We start from the raw sequence: 21,610 nt of genomic DNA, 5'->3' as shown, positions 1-21,610 counted from the left end.
CATAAAATGACAGTACTGTATAAAGGATAAATAGATTTCACCTTTGCGTCGCCTGCTCAGCTTCACATTGGCCTGGACACCTGCATGCCTTATAAGGACTGGATCAGTTTGGACATTTCTCTCTGCTCACTTTTGGCTGAAAACATAACAATAAATAATATTTATAAAGTGCACACACAAGTGACATGCAAACACATTGTTTGTATTGATGATTTATAGGAATACAACCTACGATATACTTTAGAATATGCCCCCTATAGCAGATCAACCAAATATTTGTATCAGGTTAATTCTGGCTACAGTCGGCTACTAAAAACTTCCAAATGGTTTGGCATTTTGAAAAGCTGCGTCCAAATAGGTGTAAACTTTGGTTCACTTCAGAAAACTTGTCAACATGAACATAATTATCAGAATTTATCCTACTTTGTGAACCTGTTCAACAACAATGGCAATAACAACTATACTGATTCTGAAAGCACGTAAGAACAGCTCACATCTGTGAGAGCCCAATGACCACATGGTCCACCTGGAGTGGTCAGCCCTCTCCTCACTGACCGCACGGTCCACCTGGAGCGGTCAGCCCTCTCCTCACTGACCGCACGGTCCACCTGGAGCGGTCAGCCCTCTCCTCACTGACCGCACGGTCCACCTGGAGCGGTCAGCCCTCTCCTCACTGACCGCACGGTCCACCTGGAGTGGTCAGCCCTCTCCTCACTGACCGCAATCGAGCATCAAACGGGAGCAGAGCGCGCACGGAGCGGGTCAGTTTAGCCTCCGACACACAGTACGTTCTAGCTATACGTTAGCTTTACAGGCTAGCTATACGTTAGCTTTACAGGCTAGCTATACGTTAGCTTTACAGGCTAGCTTGTAGCTACTGTCAAAAGCTACAGTCATGTAAAACTTAGATTAGTTTGGTGCTCAGACTCGTGCACATTTGCGCACAGTGTTGGCGTAACTTTGCAGACTGATGCATTAGCAGGCTGCCCCGGGCAGCGAGTAGACGCGCTTATAACCGGTGGCTGCTGTTCCTCAGCCACAGTGAGCGAGTGCGGGACACATCGCCTGGAGCTGAAGGCTGCAGAGTCTATTTACACGCCATATTTTTTCAACAGATCTACACGACTCATGTGATTGGTATTATCAGAGGCCAAAACGGCGAATTTGTTTGAGACACGACAATAACGATCTATTCTGACGTGCACATAAACATTCTATATACTGTACATGACTCAATCTGTGAGCAAAGTAGCTTCTACTGACAGAAATGACCGGGACAGAGTGAACCAAGTGCCTCTTTTTACAGCAGCTACAATCAATGCAATTACTACCAAACCCAAAATGGGTAAATCATTATTTTTCTCACTCACCTCACATTGTTGGCGGGGCAGCAGTGTCGACGGGGACGGCCTCGCTCTTCAAACGGAGAAGACTAGCATAGCCCAGTTCAACCTCGGTGAAGTTGGCGAAGGAATCAGCACGTAAAATGGTCTTTGCAAACTCCAGCCCCACTACGCTACACTTCCTCCCCATCCTAACACAGTACAATTAACAACTAACAATTAAATTATACACGATAGACCACTAAAAGCAATACTAACAAACGCCCTAAGCTAAATTGAGCGAACTAATCTAACAATAAAAGCAACTAGTGACTACAACTACAATATTCAACAACTAACACTACTAAAACTATACAATTATCTATAATAAACAAGCTATCCTAATAAAATCTACCTAAATGCTATGACAACTAATCGCAAACCTGACAATCGATGAAAATATTCTCTCGTTATTCCAACACCAACTCGCTACGGGGGCGTGAGCGAGACTGAGCCTTTTTATAGCCCAGAGCGGCAGGGCCCGTGACATCATCTCTCGCCTCCTGACATCATCTCTCTCCCCTCCGCTAATTGGGTGCCGAATTCAAAAAATCAAATGCAGTACCGACAGTTCGCTGCAGATGGCGCCACACAGACGGTTTGGGACACAAAGACAGGATTTCAACAAATTTGCACTAAATTGTTAAAATAGTGACAGATACACGTAGACAACACTATAAGATACCCATTTATACAACTTAGCTAGAAAAAAAAGTTGATTTTGGGGTTAGTTGTTCTTTAAGTCCTTTAAGTTACAATGCTTTGGATGCAGTAATTTGAGCATTACAGTTGCAGCCCTTTGTGGTAATGAGTGAGTGACTAAGGAAGAATACTTAATGAGGCAGATCATTGCTTTGATGTTGTGTCTTGGACCTTGAATAAAGAAAGATGTATGACCTGCAGTCAGCCTGAATCAATCAGGAGAAAAGATCTTAATTAAGCTGCTGGGACTATTACCAAAACATCAAGAAAAACCTGATCTGAGTGATTTGCTGCACGGCGGAAAACCTCAGCGTCCATTCATTATGACAGAAATTTAAGGATAGTTTATTGGGTGGGTGTCAACAAACCATTACTTCTCCCCTAGTTGGTGCAAGGGGATAAGTAAGATAAATTAAAATGTGTCGGGTCATTCTTTAGAGGCGAAAATTAAGCATTTATGGCCTAACTGAGCCCAATGACTAATTATTTTACTATTTTAAGTATATACACTTTATTCTGTGCACTGTGTTCTCTGCATTTGACCCATCCTTCAACCTGACAGGAGCACTGGCCGCAGTGCAGTTAGCTCTTTGGCCCTCACTGAACATTTTAAAACAAAACGATTTTGTGCAATATCGTAAATTATTGACATACACTTTTGTGAACTCCAAAAACTATGTCAAGGCAGTACGATAAAGAAAGTGAGCAGTATGTGGGGCACCTTAACTTCATCTGAGATGTTTATCGGGGAGGGAACACAGCACTGGGGAATCCGATGCTGTATAATGCATGTATTATTTCTTGATCCGGCGGCGTTATACAGTGCATCTCTCACAAAGGGAGAGAAATGCGCAGCGAAGGAGCTCCGTACAGTGTTAAGAGCATTGTTTTCCAACTGTCAAGCGATTTGCAGAAATAAACAGGAGTGAAAGCCTGTGGGAGCAGATGCTATTATCACTGATCTACAATTCATTGGACTGACGGGGTGGCACCTCGGTGCCAGCTGCTCGGGAGTATTGGGGCAGCACGTAAAGCGCTAAGCTAACACATACAAATCCATACGTTAGAGATGAAAACAGCTTAAGACCCTTTACTGTCAACAACTGCACATTATCACTGGAGCAGGCAGCATGATTTTCCACATGGTTTCTATTTCAGTCCATACTGAGAATCTAGGTGCAAACATCTGACTCAAATTAGTTATCAGATGCCACTGAATAATCAACGGAAATGTAACAGCATCTTGGCTAAAAATAGGAATGGATAACACTCCTGCAATGAGACTTGTATATGGAGGAGAAAACTTCCATATTTTGTATTTATTTACAAGCACTCACCCTCTATTACTGCACAGTGTCAAAACCTTAGAGAGACTTATCCATGCATTTGTCTCAAGCAGGTTAGACTACTGTAACAGCCTGCTCACTGGCCTCTCAAAGCTAGCTGTCAGACAGCTGCAGTACATCCAGAATGTTGCCGCTCGAGTCCTCACAAGAACCAGGAAATACGAGCATATTAGTCCAGTGCACCGGTCTCTGCACTGGCTTCCTGTCACTCAGAGAATATAATTTAAAACAGCTGTCTTTGTGTACAAGTCTTTTCATGGTTTAGCGCCGAAGTCCATCTCTGACATGTTACAGCCGTATGAACCATCTCGGGTCCTGAGAACTTCAGGGAGGGGTCTCCTGGTGGTTCCCAGAGTCAATAATAAACACAGTGAGGCTGCGTTTCAGTTTCATGCAGCTAAAATCTGGAACAGTCTTCGCGAGGATGTGAGACAGGCCTCAACTCTGACAATGATTAAATCCAGGCTGAACAGTTCTTTTTGCCCATGCATATGAAAATATTATGTCTGCACTCTTGCCTTTTACTGTAATTAATTAATTTTATGTAGGTGTTTTATTGATTTGATCTGTTTTATTGTAATTTTATGCAACTGTGAAGCACTTTGAATTGCCTTGTGTATGAATGGTGCTCTACAAATAAACTTGCCTCGCCTTGCCTAATAAAGTGGTCTGGGTAATTACAGTGTAACATTTTTATTGTTGTTATACACCACGTTCCAAATTATTTTGCAAATTGTATTTCAGTGTCAAAAAGGTAAAATGAAACTCATGGATGGTTTTGTGTCTCAGGGCACTTTGAATCACTGACATTAATCTCAGACGCCTGTGATGATTAGTTGTCAGGTTAAGCCCAGTTAAGGGAAAAACTAATGAAAAAGGACGTTCCACATTTTGAAGCAGACCATCATTTTCAAGCAATATGGGAAAGAAAAAGGATCTCTCTGCTGATGAAAAGCGTGAAATAGTTGAATGCCTTGGACTAGGTATGAAAACCTTCGATATTTCATGAAAGATTAAGCGTAATCATTGTACTGATAAGAGATTTGTGGCTGATTCAGAGCACACACGGGGTTGTACAGATAAAGGCACACTAAGGACGGTTTCTGCCAGACAAATACATCAGATGAATAGAACAACTGCTACAAAGCAGCAGATAGGTATTTGAAGCTGCTGCTGCCTCTGAAGTCTCGGGAAACTTCAAGGTGTAGAACCCCCCAGAGGCTGCAGTTGTGCATAAACCATCTATCCGGCCCCCCCTAAACTGTTAATTGAATGTTCATGAACAGAAACGGCTGCAGTGGTTCAGAAATACATGAAGACTCATTTTCAAACAGTCTTATTGACTGATGAGTGCCGTGTAACCCTGGATGGTCAGATCAATGGAGTAGTGGATGGATGGTGAATGGCCACCATGTCCAACAAGACTGTGACATCAGTAAGGAGGTGGTGGAGTCATCTTTTGGGCCAGAATCATGGGGAGAGAGTTGGTTGGCCCCTTTTGGGCTCCCTGAAGGTGTGGAAATATGTGGAGTTTCTGTGAGTTTCTGACTGACCACTTTCCTCTATGGTACAAAAAGAAGAGCCGTGCTTTCCCTAACAAAATCATCTTCATGCATGACAACCCACCATGTCCTGCTGTAAAGAATACCTCTGCATCACTGGCTGCTATGGACATAAAAGGAGAGAAACTCATGATGTGGACCCCATCCTCCCCTGACCTCAACCCTATTGAGAACCTTTGGAGCATCAACAAGCAAAACATCTATGAGGGTGGGAGGCAGTTTTCATCTAAACAGCAGCTCTGGGAGGCTATTCTGACATCCTGCAAAGAAATCCAAGCAGAAACTCTCCAAAAACTCACAAGTTTAATGAATTTAAGAATATTGAAGCTGCTATCAAAGAAGGGTTCCTATGTTAAAATATAATTTGACCTGTTAAGATGCTTTTGATTTCAGTGAATATGACCTCCTAATGCTACAAATTCAACAAATTACCATGTTTTCAGTTATTTACAAGCTTTAAAATGTATTGAAACGATGTGTTGCATAATAATTTGTAACAGTAGATTTTGAGTTTTTTACTTAATATTTATTTTTGAAAAAAATACTGTTATCACTGGGAGATTTTTAAATAATCCTGTACCAGTTAAAGACTTGAAAATTATGCAGATTCTCATTTGAGTTGACAGTTTAGAAAATCAGAGAAAAATGTCATTTGCATAATAATTTGAAACGCGGTGTAATGTTAAAGACTGTAAAGTAACATGTGCAATAAGCTGCATAATCAGCTGCACTTTATTAACTCTTCTTCTTGAACGCCGACTGTAACAAGTGAATTTCTCCTTTGTGAGATCAATAAAGGTTTATCTTATCTTAACTTATCTTATAATGTTAAAATTCCAGGACAACGTTTATTCTATTATATGCCGTGTACTGTATTGTATGTTGACTTTCAAATGGATGACGCCTCAACAGTTACTTAATCCAAGGCTCTTGGATTTACACCGGCATAAACATGCATCAGCATCTCAGCCATGCAAACGAAGAGGACTTTGTTCCCGATCCAAAGGTCAACAGTGCTAGTCTGGATGTGGACAGGGGCTGTGTAGTCCCGTGTTCTGCCAGTCACATGTTGCTTCGGATCGTCTGCTGGTGGCAGTAGGAGACGTGTGCACGCCCGAAGCGCTCCATCCTGCTCTTTGGTACTATCAGCTGGTGGCAGAGCACACTTCCCATCTGCCGCTCTTCATCATGTTTCAAAGTGGGAGGGGGTTGTTCTTGGTGTCCGTCATCCTTGTCTCATCCACAGCCGCTGCCTCCGGAATGTTTCAGCACAAACACAGCCTCGCAGTTTACTCAGTGTGCTGGCAACAACACCCTGTCCAATGCCGCTTTGATGACCGCGGCCAAATGTTACTGCTGAGGCCAGAACTAGCAAAAAAAAATCCGCCTCATGCGCACACGAGCAGTTCAAGAGCAACTTTGTCATGTTGACCTCCATGAAGACCTAAGTTCACAGTAGAATATACACTTCCTCAGAACTGTTTGGATGTAAAAGCAACCGACTAGAAAACCAACATTTCTTTTTAAACACAATGTTGCCTCTTGTCTCTGACCAGATGATCAATGGTTGCGCAACAAATGCTTCATTCCCTCCTCTTATCTCATCATGTGCACACAGTTCAATTATGTGAAGCATGTAAAGCACTCGTGAATGATGAAGACATTCAATTGTTTTGTTTGTATTTCGAAGATTTTCAACACTTACTTTAATTGGCTTCCCATTGTTATGTCATTGTTTACATCAACGGGGAAATAAAAACAGATAATAGCATGTGAAATTAATTACCAAACCTAATCAAATGCGGGAAAATACACTCACTCACTTGTAAAGATCTAACTAAGCTACTTATTAAAGACGGCGTTAAAAAAAAAAAAGAACTTCACACATTACAAAACAAGAGGAGCGGGCTGCTGAGGGAGTTTATCTCTCCAATTGAAACCACTGGCGTTCCTTTGGACCATGAAATTATCATTTGTTCTGCAGGCGTACATCAAATGAGAGTTCAGGGCCGCGTCAGGACTGTTCTGTCGTCGCCAAGCTATTTCAGCTACTTATCTGGCACAATCTCCATGCATAATTATATTTAGCTCAGATAGGCAGGTACCGAATGCACACGCTAATCTGGAGCCGCCAAATGACACTGTTTATTTTACAGAAGTGCTGAATATAAATCCCCAACACTGTGTATCAGATTCATCGTGCAGAATGTAATGCACTGCGCAAAAGTCTTTGTACTGTAAACTATAAACAAACAGATTAATGTATGGTGAAATTCAAACAGAAAACTCATGGGAGAGCGTAGACCTCTGCAAAAGTAATACTGACCCCCCCCCCCATTGAAATGCTAGATGCATGGTAACGTGTGCATTCCTCAAACAATTGAATCCTTTTCAGCACATGGCTAGTGAAAAGTTGTTGACCAGAATACGAGCTGTCTTTTGTAAAATCTGTCATTTTATTACAATGACACGTGAGTCAGCCTGAACCACCTTGGGATTTCTTTTTCATTTGGCTGGCAGTGTGTGAGTCTAAAACGCATTAAGCGAAAATAATGTAACCAGCATAGGAGATTACATTCTGTGACTTGCTTAAAACCATTAGAGAAGGAGAAAAGACGACCAGGCAGAGGGGATTAGGCTCGACTGGAATGTGGAAGCGGCTGAACACAGTCGGGGGAAGGGGTGTGGAGGGGACAAGGGCGACATTGACAGCGTGGCACGGGGAAAAAGTGACTACAGCAGCCAGCCGGGTTTAGATGGCAAAGCGCCAGATGATTGTTGAAGAAACACAGAGAAGGACAGAGAAAGGATATTTAAAGCTACAGAAGAGGAGGCTAGGGCCAACAGTATACAAGACAACAGAGATTTTATCTGCAAATAACAGACCAAGCCGGGGCGTTTGTCACCAACAACATCCGGCCCATAATGTAGGCGGCTGAAGAGCGACGACAAGTCGGCGTCAGAGGAAGAAGCCATCAGAATGAAAAAGCTCAGAGATACATGGTGCAGCCATTAGAGTGAAGTTGTAGAGGTTGCTCCACATGGGGCAGTGGAGAGGAGTTTAAAGCAACACCATGTAGTATTTGGATGTCCAACCAATTATTTTAATTGTAGAGGTAGATAACGGGGAAAAAAACAAAAACAAACAAACATCTTAACCACAAGCCTTGGTGATTTGTGACTCACAAGGAGTTATGTTATGTTATGTTATGTTATGTTATGTTATGTTATGTTATGTTATGTTATGTTATGTTATGTTATGTTATGTTATGTTATGTTATCTAATCTATCTTAGGTCACTTTATGAGCTGTTAGTGTCTAACAATCAAACAGCTCTGCAAATATTCAGCCTTTTTTATATAATCTGATTTATATTATGAACAATATAGCTACACATTTTTGTGCTTCGTATGTTTCATATGTTTGTTAAGTGATCACTCTACTTCTGGGTCCAACGGACATTTTATGACATTTTTGTACGATCATAAATGATTTATATTCAGACACAGGCATAGACTCATGCATCGGTTTCTTGCATGAGTGTATGCTGAAAGTTTATGTGATGTTCCTTGAATGAGAGACAGGGGTAGGTTTAAGTTCTTTGAACTTCCTGTTCCTTTAGAACTCAATAGTCTTGTTTTGCTTTTTTTCTTCTGGAAAAAAAAAATGTTTGAAATACCTTTCTACTCAAATGAATAAATACATGAAATGGAATGAATGAATGAAATGAAAGAATTTAACTTTTGCCCTATTCACTATAATGGGATTTTGCTGATTTTAACTTGCTGCAGAGCTGACCCTTTTTAAACATCTGATCGCACAGAAATGTTACATTTACAGTGATGCTTTTCTAGCCTTGATTATATATTATAATATTTTTTTCCATACGTAATGATGGCTTATTTCAAATATGAAAATATGTTGGTGGAGAAATCGTCAGCTATATTATTCTAACTAGATGTAAAACAACTTTTGGCCTTTTATCTGTTGTTATTTCAGCAGGAGATACAGAAAAAGTTTCTGTTTTTGTTATGTTTGTCAATGGAACTCTTTGGACCCGGAAGTAGCTTATTATTTTGTGTTATGTCACACTTAACAGACGTATTGCCTTGTACTCACCATTTAAGTTGCACAAAATCAGGGGGTAATGATAAGCGATGTTACTTAAGCTACAAACACTGACATGCATGTACTTTTTCAGTTGAAGTTTTGATCACAATAGTAAAATGTTTGCAACCATAGCAAGAGGGGTGAGAGAAAAGGTTACATTGTGTTGCTTTAAATACAAGGGTGTGGCAATGGCAACGGGCTGCAGGTAGTATATGTACGCAGGCTGTACAAGCTAACCAAAAATCAACTAAAAAAAAAACAATAACCAAGTATCAACTAAAATAACAAAACATACAATGAAGCTCAACACCCAGCAGGCATTGCAGTCAGCCAATTGTAAAAAAAAAGAGGAAAAAATCAAATCAAAATTGGGATGGAGATTTCAGGCCTGGTTAGTATGAGGCAGCACACCTCAGGAGCTGGTTTTGTGTACAGCGCAGTGACATATACTGACCTGGGCTTGAGACAGCACCAAAGGTGGTGGGTTCAATAATTGCTACAGGGGAGGAGAAGGGGGAGAGGGGGGAGGGAAAGAGGACATTCATGTATTATTAACAGAATGGAGACGTAAAATAAAAACTGAAAAGAATGCATGCAAAGACAAAAGGACAGGGGAATGGAGACAAAGCCTCTTCATGCACTAACGACTAGAGTCTCTATGGCGAGATGCAACCGCCACATGTTTTTAACAACGAGTTTTATCCCCCAGGTGGCTTTGGACTCCTGCATCTAAGGCAATAACAAGGAGAATCTGTGTGCGCGAAATGCTCCGAAGGCCCTGAAGGAGTTTTCTAATAAAGCAGCAACTATAATCACACTTCCAAAGCCTGGTATATGCTAAATAACCCACTCGCCTTCACACTTTGAAGCGGCAGGCTCACGCTGCGCACAGTTAGCAGCCATAATTTCATCTGCACATGCTAGGTGGATCTTAAATCTTGCAGTTTTAATTTTATTTTCATGTCCTATAGATTATGGAGCGGCCCTACACTTTATGACCTCATTTTCCAGCACGGTGCTTTAGGGGGAAAAGGGGGGAACTTTAGTCTCTGTTTGATCCCTCCGAGGAGCAAGAGCGGTCCCAATCTGATTACCTTCTGAACTCATTTCAGGCTCAGCCACTGTAGCTTTAGAACGGAGAGTTTTTTTTTACAGAAAGATGGCAGCCAATTCACACCAGTCAGGCATTAAGAAGTGAATGACATGTTTCTCATTTTGGAGCTACAGTGAAGAAAAATATTTACTTCAGTTTAACAAGGACAAAATGATAACACCTCGGTTAAGATGCTCTTTCGCAAATGATTCAAAAAGTGAACATTATGAGGCAAGAATTAGGACACTGCTCCAATCACGACAGAACGTACGACGAATCTCGAAACATGCTAGCAAATGCTACAGAGAAAAGGCCAGTTCGCAATCAAAAATAACATAAAAATCCCTTAGTTGGGAATGATGGGAGTAAAACAAGGAAATCGAAATTCCTCAAGCGAATACGTGCTTGGCCAATGTTGAGGATTGGGTCTTCATACTGCATAAACCTCAGTTAGCTTAGTGGTAAAACCATTGGAGATTGTGTAAGGGATAATACACGACGAGGTGTCCATTATCAGAAATAACTGGACGACACGGAGTATTCACCCAGACCATGGTATAAACAATTTCATTTTCATGATGTTACAGATCAATTATCAATTATATCTATTGATGAACTCTTGGATAAACAGTCACTTTTCTACACTAAATATCCTTGGGTAGATAACAAGCTTTAGGTTACATTAATATTAACAACTCACATGAAGTGATCTGATCATTACAAATATGTTAGATCAGATATTTCTTAAACTAATATACAATCACTTTGCTTCAGCAGTGCCTGATTTTATTTTATTTGGCTACTTTATGTATTTCTATCTTAATTTCTGACCCAGCCTTGATTAGTTTTTGTTAGCATTAGCATGCTCCCGCTAGCTTTAGTATGCTAATGATAAAATAACAACAAAATATATTTGCGGAGGTTAAAACTAACTCAGCGGTTAAGGTTCTCAGATTCTTAGCTTTACAGCGATATATAGCATGCCCAAATCGGTATCGGTTCAGTATCAGATATTTGTAGCCGATACCCGATAGCATCCCTAGTATTTATGCACTGTGATCCCGTAGGCGTACCATGGCTCTTTTGTTTACTTTTGAAAGCAGTTTTGACCCATGTAACTCTCTCACGTTCTGACTCACAACTGCTGCTGCATTAATGCGTTTTATGAACAAAATGCCGTGTCCTTTCCAAACCCTACAACTTAAAGCACTCTTGATTTCCACATGAATTATTAAACATCGAACATCGCTGTAGTGGAAAGAGTATCATAAACATGACGGCGTGACTGATCTGAAGCTTGGGCTAAATTATTAAAAAAGGCATCTCTCTCCGTTTGGTAAACAACACCGTTAATACGCGGTGAGCAGATTTCTGACTCACTTGGAAGGTGAACGTGTGTGAGTTGGGGAAGCAGCAGAGCCTTCAGTGAGCCGCTGTTGGGACTCATGGGGTATTTTCTGCTTTGCTTCTGGCACAAACAGCATGTCTTTAACCAGCGGGTAGAAGAATCTATTTATACACAAAAAGGTCCATATGCAACCTTTGCGCGCAAAGTACAAGGCTGAGGAGGAGCTTGGGCATCACAAAGGGAAATGGTAAAGCCGTGATTACACCGCACACTGGGAAAGAGTATGTTAGTATTCTGAGCAGCAGAATCTAGGGCATGTTGCAAGCCCCTTGTTACACTTTCCATTTTAATCCATTTACACGGACTCTCAATATGGACATTTCAATTGAAGGGCAAAAGGGAGGGCAGCGCCAATCCGCAACACACTCCCCACTTAACAACTGTGTAACTGCTGTGTTGGTGCTCTGCCGGCAACCATACATGTGCTTTCATTGGATTTCATCATGTGATTTGAGAGGGGAGATGTGTAGCCACCTTTGTGTACTGATGGGCAATGATTCCGTTCATTTTTTTTGTCCCCAAATGCAGCACGCTAAAAGCTCCAAGGAGAAAAATGTGTGAAGTTTCTTTTCTGAGTAGTATTTGATTAGTCCTTGAGCTCGAAATGCTCAGTGAATCACTGTGAGAGTCCTTCCACACTCTATTATTGTTACATCCTTTTGACATGCGATCTCTGCTGCTTCCACACGCCTCATCACAATTGGGCGTCATTTAGATGTGCGTCAGTTCACGTTCTGACTGATAAAAGCCCTAGACTTTAACTCCTTCCAGCTAGGTTCATCACAAAATTGTTATCCTTTTTGGATAACGTAAGACGTTTACTTAGACTTGATATGAGAAAGCATTATTTACATGGGGATAGAAGGTGCTCAGTAGTAGAGTGTTCACCCTCACCAAAGCAATGAAGCCTGTTGACCAGTGCACCTCTCCAGTGCACCTCTCCAGTGCACCTCTCCTTGTGGTCCCATTGTGTAGCAGCAAGAGAAACAACGCAACTGCCTACAAACCCAAAATCAGTGACAGATTTGAGGAATCACAGAGTCTCGCTTGGATGCCGAACTGAGATAGGAGTATTGATTAAAACTCATCAAAGTCTCACAGCTGTAATATGATATTGATCTAAGTGTAATAAACCTTACTTAGCTCCTCTTAATGCCGCTCATAGGAAGTGACCGGCTTGGCAGTTCAGTCTGTTAAGAGTTCATTTCAGTTATGTATGAACATGCTCCTCGTGGGACTGTGGGTGTTGATTTCTGCATCCAGTCCTGAGCCAAATCATTACTTATTCATCCTATGTCCTTTTAATGGTGGCCAGACGATGCATCATCATGTGGGCCTGTACTGGCCAGTCATCCAGGGATGAGTCCTGCTACCGGAGCAGCTGGCTGCTCTTACTGGGTGGGTGTGGTGTGGGAGGGTTTCAGCCCATTGCCCGTTGGACCGCTAAATGAACGCTCGGCTTCAGCACCAAATATTTCCTCGCTGCAGTTCGCCTGTGAAATGTTAATGGGCTTTCTGATTGCCTGAATATGGAAATGCAGGCATTTCTGTGATAGGTAAATGGCACAACACCATAAGGGCGCTTTTGGGAAAATAAAGGGATACTGAAAGCTCAACCTGCTTCATTCCTTTAATAAGAATATTCACCGTCAAAATGCTTTCCATTTGGACAAAAAGATGCCTATTAACTTGAATGGGATTGACTAGTCCTGACCAACCACCTGGTTCTCTTTTTGTCGGGACACACATTGTTATTTCACACCCACATTTCGGAGTTCACCTTTAGCTCCCATCTCCCTGCGCTGTTGTAGTATGACTCAGGTAACAATCACAGCAAGCGACGGCAAACAACATCATCAACAACCTCGGCAGATGAGGAGACACGTCAAAATGACACCTACACACCCGCTGATTGATACGCGCAACAAGCCGGCACAATGTTCATTAAGCAACTAGCCGGCAACGTGCGCCGGTGTGTCTGTGTCCGTGTGTGTTTGTGTCCGTGTGTGTGTGTGTGGGTGCCCGAGGGGATGCCGCGCCATGACAAAGAGGCGTTCTTTCTGCCACACCATCAGTCTCTTCCGATTACAGCAGGGGTGGAGAGGAGGGAGAAACGAGGGGTACAAGCCAGAAAGAAAAAATCTCCTCCAAGGCTAAGCCGAGGTGGGCCAAGGGATAAAGGTTTGACCAATTAAGCTGGAGGACTTTGGGAAAGAAATTGGAGAGAGCTGTCCCAGTGTTTCCATCAAACTTCACTACCATCGAGCACATGAAATAGCAAGTTGAAAATGGTGCCGATTGCCAGTTTGGTGATTGGCAATTCACAGGTTGGAATTATGGAGGGAAAGTGCAGAGTAATTTGAATGCAACATGATGAAATGTATTTACTTTTGTCTGAACATGGTCAATTTGTGCGTACAGTCACTTATACAATGACCGTCGTTTGTTGCTAATTGATTTTAGTTGATTCTGCACAATCTTGTTTGATCTTAAAGAATGAAAAACAAGACAAAAGAGCGGTATGTTTCGGTGTGGAAGTAGAGACAGCAGTTATTACACCTTTAGGCCATGCATACTGGCATAAAATAGCTCAAAGCATGAAAAGGTCAGAAATTCCACCTATCAAAGCCGTTGCTGTTTAGTAATGAATCTTCCAACAAATATTGCAACGGAATCTCTCCTTTTTCCTTACTTTTTCTTTTTATTAATGGCATAAGTGGTTATCACACACATAGGCATTATCAGCAGTCCACTTAGGCACACTATTTTGTCTCCAGCAGCCATAACTGTATCATGTTTTAGTGGGATGACTTTAAAGAGTCGCCTGAGGACCACTCTGGAGTTTTGTTGTTTGCATATCTTGTTTTTGTCTTATGAGCTCCGAGGAGTCCAAACTTATTAGGCCCGAGCGGCCTGGCAGGGCTCGGGCCTATTGTAATTGTACGGCAGTGCGCAGAGCGCACTGATGAAAGACGTGCGCGTAGCGCACGTCCCGAAAAGAGCGCGCAGCGCTCAAGAAACAGAGCGCGGAGCGCTCCCCATGCATCAGACAGTAATGGGGGGACTCCCGGCACCACGCCCTGTCCGGTGAAATAGGCGTGTGCCGCGAAAGCGGCACATTTGTAACTGCTCGTGTGAAAAAAGGTAAAAAATCCAGGCCTGGCGCAACATTGACAAGAAAGTAGTCGATGACGAGCGCAACGCGCTCGTCATCGACCATGGCCACTCCCCAATGCCCAAAACACTACTAGAGTGACTCAGGGCATTAAGGCCTATCCAATGATATAGGTGTTTGCCGCGAAAGCGGCATATTTGTTGTTGCTCGCAAAAAAATATGAAAAAAAAACGCATTAAGAAATATTGACAAAGAAGTGGTAAAATACGAGCGCAACGCGCTCGTATTTGACAATGAACCTCACGGGTGGGTTACTGGACATGAGACCTTTGCGACGATATAAATATGGGCCGCCGGAGGCGGCGCTATATTGTTATTGTAAGGGTTTTTCTTATTCTTATTATTAGGCCCGAGCGGCCTGGCAGGGCTCGGGCCTATTGTAATTGTACGGCAGTGCGCGGAGCGCACTGAAGAAAGACGTGCGCGTAGCGCACGTCCCGAAAAGAGCGCACAGCGCTCAAAAAACAGAGCGCGGAGCGCTCCCCATGCATTAGACAGTAATGGGGGGACTCCCGGCACCACGCCCTGTCCGGTGAAATAGGCGTGTGCCGCGAAAGCGGCACATTTGTAACTGCTCGTGTGGAAAAAGATGAAAACTGCAGGCATGGCGCAACATTGACGAGAAAGCAGTCGATGACGAGCGCAACGCGCTCGTCATCGACCATGGCCACTTCCCAATGCCCAAAACACTACTAGAGTGACTCAGGGCATTAAGGCCTATCCAATGATATAGGTGTTTGCCGCGAAAGCGGCATATTTGTAGTTGCTCGCATAAAAATATGAAAAAAAAACGCATTAAGAAATATTGACAAAGAAGTGGTAAAATACGAGCGCAACGCGCTCGTATTTGACAATGAACCTTACGGGTGGGTTACTGGACGTGAGACCTTTCCGACGATATAAATATGGGCCGCCGCAGGCGGCGCTATATTGTTATTGTACGGGTTTTTCTTATTAGGCCCGAGCGGCCTGGCAGGGCTCGGGCCTATTGTAATTGTACGGCAGTGCGCGGAGCGCACTGAAGAAAGACGTGCGCGTAGCGCACGTCCCGAAAAGAGCGCGCAGCGCTCAAGAAACAGAGCGCGGAGCGCTCCCCATGCATTAGACAGTAATGGGGGGACTCCCGGCACCACGCCCTGTCCGGTGAAATAGGCGTGTGCCGCGAAAGCGGCACATTTGTAACTGCTCGTGTGAAAAAAGGTGAAAAATCCAGGCAAGGCGCAACATTGACAAGAAAGTAGTCGATGACGAGCGCAACGCGCTCGTCATCGACCATGGCCACTTCCCAATGCCCAAAACACCACTATAGTGACTCAGGGCATTAAGGCCTATCCAATGATATAGGTGTTTGCCGCGAAAGCGGCATATTTGTTGTTGCTCGCACAAAAATCTGAAAAAAAAACGCATTAAGAAATATTGACAAAGAAGTGGTAAAATACGAGCGCAACGCGCTCGTATTTGACAATGAACCTTACGGGTGGGTTACTGGACGTGAGACCTTTCCGACGATATAAATATGGGCCGCCGCAGGCGGCGCTATATTGTTATTGTAAGAGTTTTTCTTTTTCTTATTATTATTATTAGGCCCGAGCGGCCTGGCAGGGCTCGGGCCTATTGTAATTGTACGGCAGTGCGCGGAGCGCACTGAAGAAAGACGTGCGCGTAGCGCACGTCCCGAAAAGAGCGCGCAGCGCTCAAGAAACAGAGCGCGGAGCGCTCCCCATGCATTAGACAGTAATGGGGGGACTCCCGGCACCACGCCCTGTCCGGTGAAATAGGCGTGTGCCGCGAAAGCGGCACATTTGTAACTGCTCGTGTGAAAAAAGGTGAAAAATCCAGTGAAGGCGCAACATTGACAAGAAAGTAGTCGATGACGAGCGCAACGCGCTCGTCATCGACCATGGCCACTTCCCAATGCCCAAAACACTACTAGAGTGACTCAGGGCATTAAGGCCTATCCAATGATATAGGTGTTTGCCGCGAAAGCGGCATATTTGTTGTTGCTCGCAAAAAAATCTGAAAAAAAAACGCATTAAGAAATATTGACAAAGAAGTGGTAAAATACGAGCGCAACGCGCTCGTATTTGACAATGAACCTTACGGGTGGGTTACTGGACGTGAGACCTTTCCGACGATATAAATATGGGCCGCCGGAGGCGGCGCTATATTGTTATTGTAAGGGTTTTTCTTATTATTATTATTATTAGGCCCGAGCGGCCTGGCAGGGCTCGGGCCTATTGTAATTGTACGGCAGTGCGCGGAGCGCACTGAAGAAAGACGTGCGCGTAGCGCACGTCCCGAAAAGAGCGCGCAGCGCTCAAGAAACAGAGCGCGGAGCGCTCCCCATGCATTAGACAGTAATCGGGGGGACCCCGGCACCACGCCCTGTCCGGTGAAATAGGCGTGTGCCGCGAAAGCGGCACATTTGTAACTGCTCGTGTGAAAAAAGGTGAAAAATCCAGTGAAGGCGCAACATTGACAAGAAAGTAGTCGATGACGAGCGCAACGCGCTCGTCATCGACCATGGCCACTTCCCAATGCCCAAAACACTACTAGAGTGACTCAGGGCATCGAGGCCTATCCAATGATATAGGTGTTTGCCGCGAAAGCGGCATATTTGTAGTTGCTCGCATAAAAATCTGAAAAAAAAACGCATTAAGAAATATTGACAAAGAAGTGGTAAAATACGAGCGCAACGCGCTCGTATTTGACAATGAACCTTACGGGTGGGTTACTGGACGTGAGACCTTTCCGACGATATAAATATGGGCCGCCGCAGGCGGCGCTATATTGTTATTGTAAGAGTTTTTCTTTTTCTTATTATTAGGCCCGAGCGGCCTGGCAGGGCTCGGGCCTATTGTAATTGTACGGCAGTGCGCGGAGCGCACTGAAGAAAGACGTGCGCGTAGCGCACGTCCCGAAAAGAGCGCGCAGCGCTCAAGAAACAGAGCGCGGAGCGCTCCCCATGCATTAGACAGTAATGGGGGACTCCCGGCACCACGCCCTGTCCGGTGAAATAGGCGTGTGCCGCGAAAGCGGCACATTTGTAACTGCTCGTGTGAAAAAAGGTGAAAAATCCAGTGAAGGCGCAACATTGACAAGAAAGTAGTCGATGACGAGCGCAACGCGCTCGTCATCGACCATGGCCACTTCCCAATGCCCAAAACACTACTAGAGTGACTCAGGGCATCGAGGCCTATCCAATGATATAGGTGTTTGCCGCGAAAGCGGCATATTTGTTGTTGCTCGCAAAAAAATCTGAAAAAAAAACGCATTAAGAAATATTGACAAAGAAGTGGTAAAATACGAGCGCAACGCGCTCGTATTTGACAATGAACCTTACGGGTGGGTTACTGGACGTGAGACCTTTCCGACGATATAAAGATGGGCCGCCGGAGGCGGCGCTATATTGTTATTGTAAGGGTTTTTCTTATTATTATTATTATTAGGCCCGAGCGGCCTGGCAGGGCTCGGGCCTATTGTAATTGTACGGCAGTGCGCGGAGCGCACTGAAGAAAGACGTGCGCGTAGCGCACGTCCCGAAAAGAGCGCGCAGCGCTCAAGAAACAGAGCGCGGAGCGCTCCCCATGCATTAGACAGTAATGGGGGACTCCCGGCACCACGCCCTGTCCGGTGAAATAGGCGTGTGCCGCGAAAGCGGCACATTTGTAACTGCTCGTGTGAAAAAAGGTGAAAAATCCAGTGAAGGCGCAACATTGACAAGAAAGTAGTCGATGACGAGCGCAACGCGCTCGTCATCGACCATGGCCACTTCCCAATGCCCAAAACACTACTAGAGTGACTCAGGGCATCGAGGCCTATCCAATGATATAGGTGTTTGCCGCGAAAGCGGCATATTTGTTGTTGCTCGCAAAAAAATCTGAAAAAAAAACGCATTAAGAAATATTGACAAAGAAGTGGTAAAATACGAGCGCAACGCGCTCGTATTTGACAATGAACCTTACGGGTGGGTTACTGGACGTGAGACCTTTCCGACGATATAAAGATGGGCCGCCGGAGGCGGCGCTATATTGTTATTGTAAGGGTTTTTCTTATTAGGCCCGAGCGGCCTGCCGTCGCAAGGGCCTATTGTAATCGTAATCACAGCGCAGTGCGCGCAGCGCACTGAACCTAAGTGCGCGGAGCGCACAAAAACAGCGCGAAGCGCTGTCCCCATGTCAACCGTAAACTCACCGTGTAAAACAGTGACAGCCCACACCGGAGGTGTGGGCCCTTTATACTTATTATTGCATTAAAATGAATGGGGGTATATAGTGTGAATGGGGGTATATAGTGGATGACGAGCGCGAAGCGCTCGTCATCCACCCAGGACCCCCACGGGTGCGTGCGGTTCGTTGAAAGCTTTCCAAAAATGTATATTATGATATCGTCGCGAAAGCGACGATATTGTTTTTGTAAAAAATATTATTATTATTCTTTCTTTCTTCTTCTTCTGCTCTTTGAGCAGGAATTTGACCCCCTGAACATTGTCGAAAACTCACCAAACTTTGCCCAAAATTCAGGTCCGGTGAAAAATTAATTTAAATGTGTGTTTCATATTGGGGGGGAAAAAAATGGCGCGACAGCGCCACCTACAAAAATCAAAATACATTGCGCCAATGGGGGAGGGGCCGAAGTAAACTTTGTCGTAGAGCGACGAGATTCGGTCCAGACATTCGTCATGTGACGACAAAAAAAAAATATTATTGTGGCCACGCCCCCTGACAAACCGGAAGTCCGCCATTTTGACAGGAAGTCCTGAGAATGCTGAGTCAGCGTTTTCGCTGACGTCGCATTTTAACGAACTCCTCCTAGGGCGTTTCACCAAATGAGCTCAAAATCGCTCCAGCTCATCTCCAGATGTGGGGCATCAAAAGTTATCCAAATTTTTTGGCTAAGTTTTATGGTTCGTTTGCGGCGAAGCCGCAATCTTTCCGAAGTATTTTGCGATTCATCAAAAACTAAAAATCGCTCCCATTCGCACAAACAAACTCCGATTAAAAATCGGAAATATACATTTTGTTGACCTTTCACCCCTGGACGCAACAAATGTGGAAAAAGTGCCATTGGGCGCGATAGCGCCCCCTCCAGGTGCAGAAGAAAAAATGCATTATGGGAAAAAAATTAGTTTGTCGGAAATGGATGAAATTCGGTACAAAAATAGTTGATGGCGTCCCGATCCAAAAAGCCAATGACACCCATATCGTATTTTGTACGGTGTTGCCATGGTGACCCCCGGGGCCCCCCATGTTATCCAATGGGGCTGACACATACATCTCACATTATACAACATTACAGCGCGTTAGCGCCCCCTGTCAGGAGCTTGTGGACAGTGGTCATGGAAATACGGCCCGTTAGGGTCATCTGATGCCAGTTGTGAAATTAAAAAGATTACGGGCGCGCTAGCGCCCTCTGCAGGCTTGAGCCATTGCTTACATGGAGAGGCTAAAAATGTAGCTCTGATGTTTACTGACAAAGATTAATGGCACATCAGGGCAATAAAATGCAGTGTGGCGCCCTTGGTACGGTTACATAGACGCGGCAATAGAGGCGCTAAAGGAGGCACGGCCCGCGAGGGCCGTTCGATGCCGCTTGCGGCTTTAATTAGGCCCGAGCGGCCTGGCAGGGCTCGGGCCTATTGTAATTGTACGGCAGTGCGCGGAGCGCACTGATGAAAGACGTGCGCGTAGCGCACGTCCCGAAAAGAGCGCGTAGCGCTCAAGAAACAGAGCGCGGAGCGCTCCCCATGCATTAGACAGTAATGGGGGGACTCCCGGCACCCCGATCTGTCCGGTGAAATAGGCGTGTGCCGCGAAAGCGGCACATTTGTAACTGCTCGTGTGAAAAAAGGTGAAAAATCCAGGCAAGGCGCAACATTGACTAGAAAGTAGTCGATGACGAGCGCAACGCGCTCGTCATCGACCATGGCCACTTCCCAATGCCCAAAACACTACTAGAGTGACTCAGGGCATTGAGGCCTATCCAATGATATAGGTGTTTGCCGCGAAAGCGGCATATTTGTTGTTGCTCGCACAAAAATCTGAAAAAAAAAACGCATTAAGAAATATTGACAAAGAAGTGGTAAAATACGAGCGCAACGCGCTCGTATTTGACAATGAACCTCACGGGTGGGTTACTGGACGTGAGACCTTTCCGACGATATAAATATGGGCCGCCGCAGGCGGCGCTATATTGTTATTGTAAGGGTTTTTCTTTTTCTTATTATTATTATTATTATTATTTTTCCTCTCCCCCAGAAATCCACTTTCCCACCGACGAAAAGTCCTGAATTTTTGCCCAAAATTCAATTTGGTGAAAAGAAAAAACTTCACATCTCCAAATTTCAAAAATTCCAAAAAATGGCGCGTCAGCGCCCCCTGGAAAAACGGCGTTAACATTGCGGCCTATGGCCAGACCCCCCAAAATCCCGAAAAACCCGAAAATTTTAGTTCGTCGTAGACGAAAAAAATTCGGCACAGTGATTGGTCGCATGAAGCCGGAAAAAAAAACATATTACGCGGTTGCTAGGCAACCATCTGTATGGCGGCCATTTTGGCCAGAAGAGCGACCTGGCGCCGAAGGCGCGTTTTCGTGCCCTCGCATTTGAACGAACTCGTCCTAGGGCGTTGAACGCAGCGACTCCTCGGTCGCTCCAGATCATCTCCACATGTGGGGCATTAAAAGTTATTAAAAACTTTCTAATAGAATTTCCGGTTTTGTCATGGCAACGCCATGAATTTGGCGTTCGTTTTCGGCGCTCGCCGTCACCTTCGAAGAGTCATAACTCGCACATACTTTGGCCGATTTGAGTGAAACTTGAATCGTTGGTCGA

The 21,610-nt window shown here is 44.4% G+C and overlaps 1 protein-coding gene across 2 annotated transcripts in view; it reads right to left on the bottom strand.

Annotated features, from left to right (window-relative positions):
• negr1 (neuronal growth regulator 1) overlaps positions 1 to 21,610 on the bottom strand; it is a 172,882-nt gene that overhangs the window by 30,093 nt on the left and 121,179 nt on the right. Inside the window, exon 7 of one of the 2 annotated variants that reach the window (XM_079575542.1) lies at positions 9,480 to 9,598. The exons of the other annotated variant lie outside the window; for it this stretch is intronic. Within the exon in view, the coding sequence (XP_079431668.1) occupies positions 9,495 to 9,598 (104 nt within the window). The 3' untranslated portion in view covers positions 9,480 to 9,494. Of the gene's footprint in view, positions 1 to 9,479; positions 9,599 to 21,610 lie in introns of those variants that run through there. 2 annotated transcript variants of the gene reach the window in all.

This window comes from Gobius niger (assembly GCF_951799975.1).
Source record: "Gobius niger genome assembly, chromosome: 17".
Taxonomy (NCBI): domain Eukaryota; kingdom Metazoa; phylum Chordata; class Actinopteri; order Gobiiformes; family Gobiidae; genus Gobius; species Gobius niger.
This window is presented reverse-complemented; position numbering and strand designations above follow the sequence as displayed.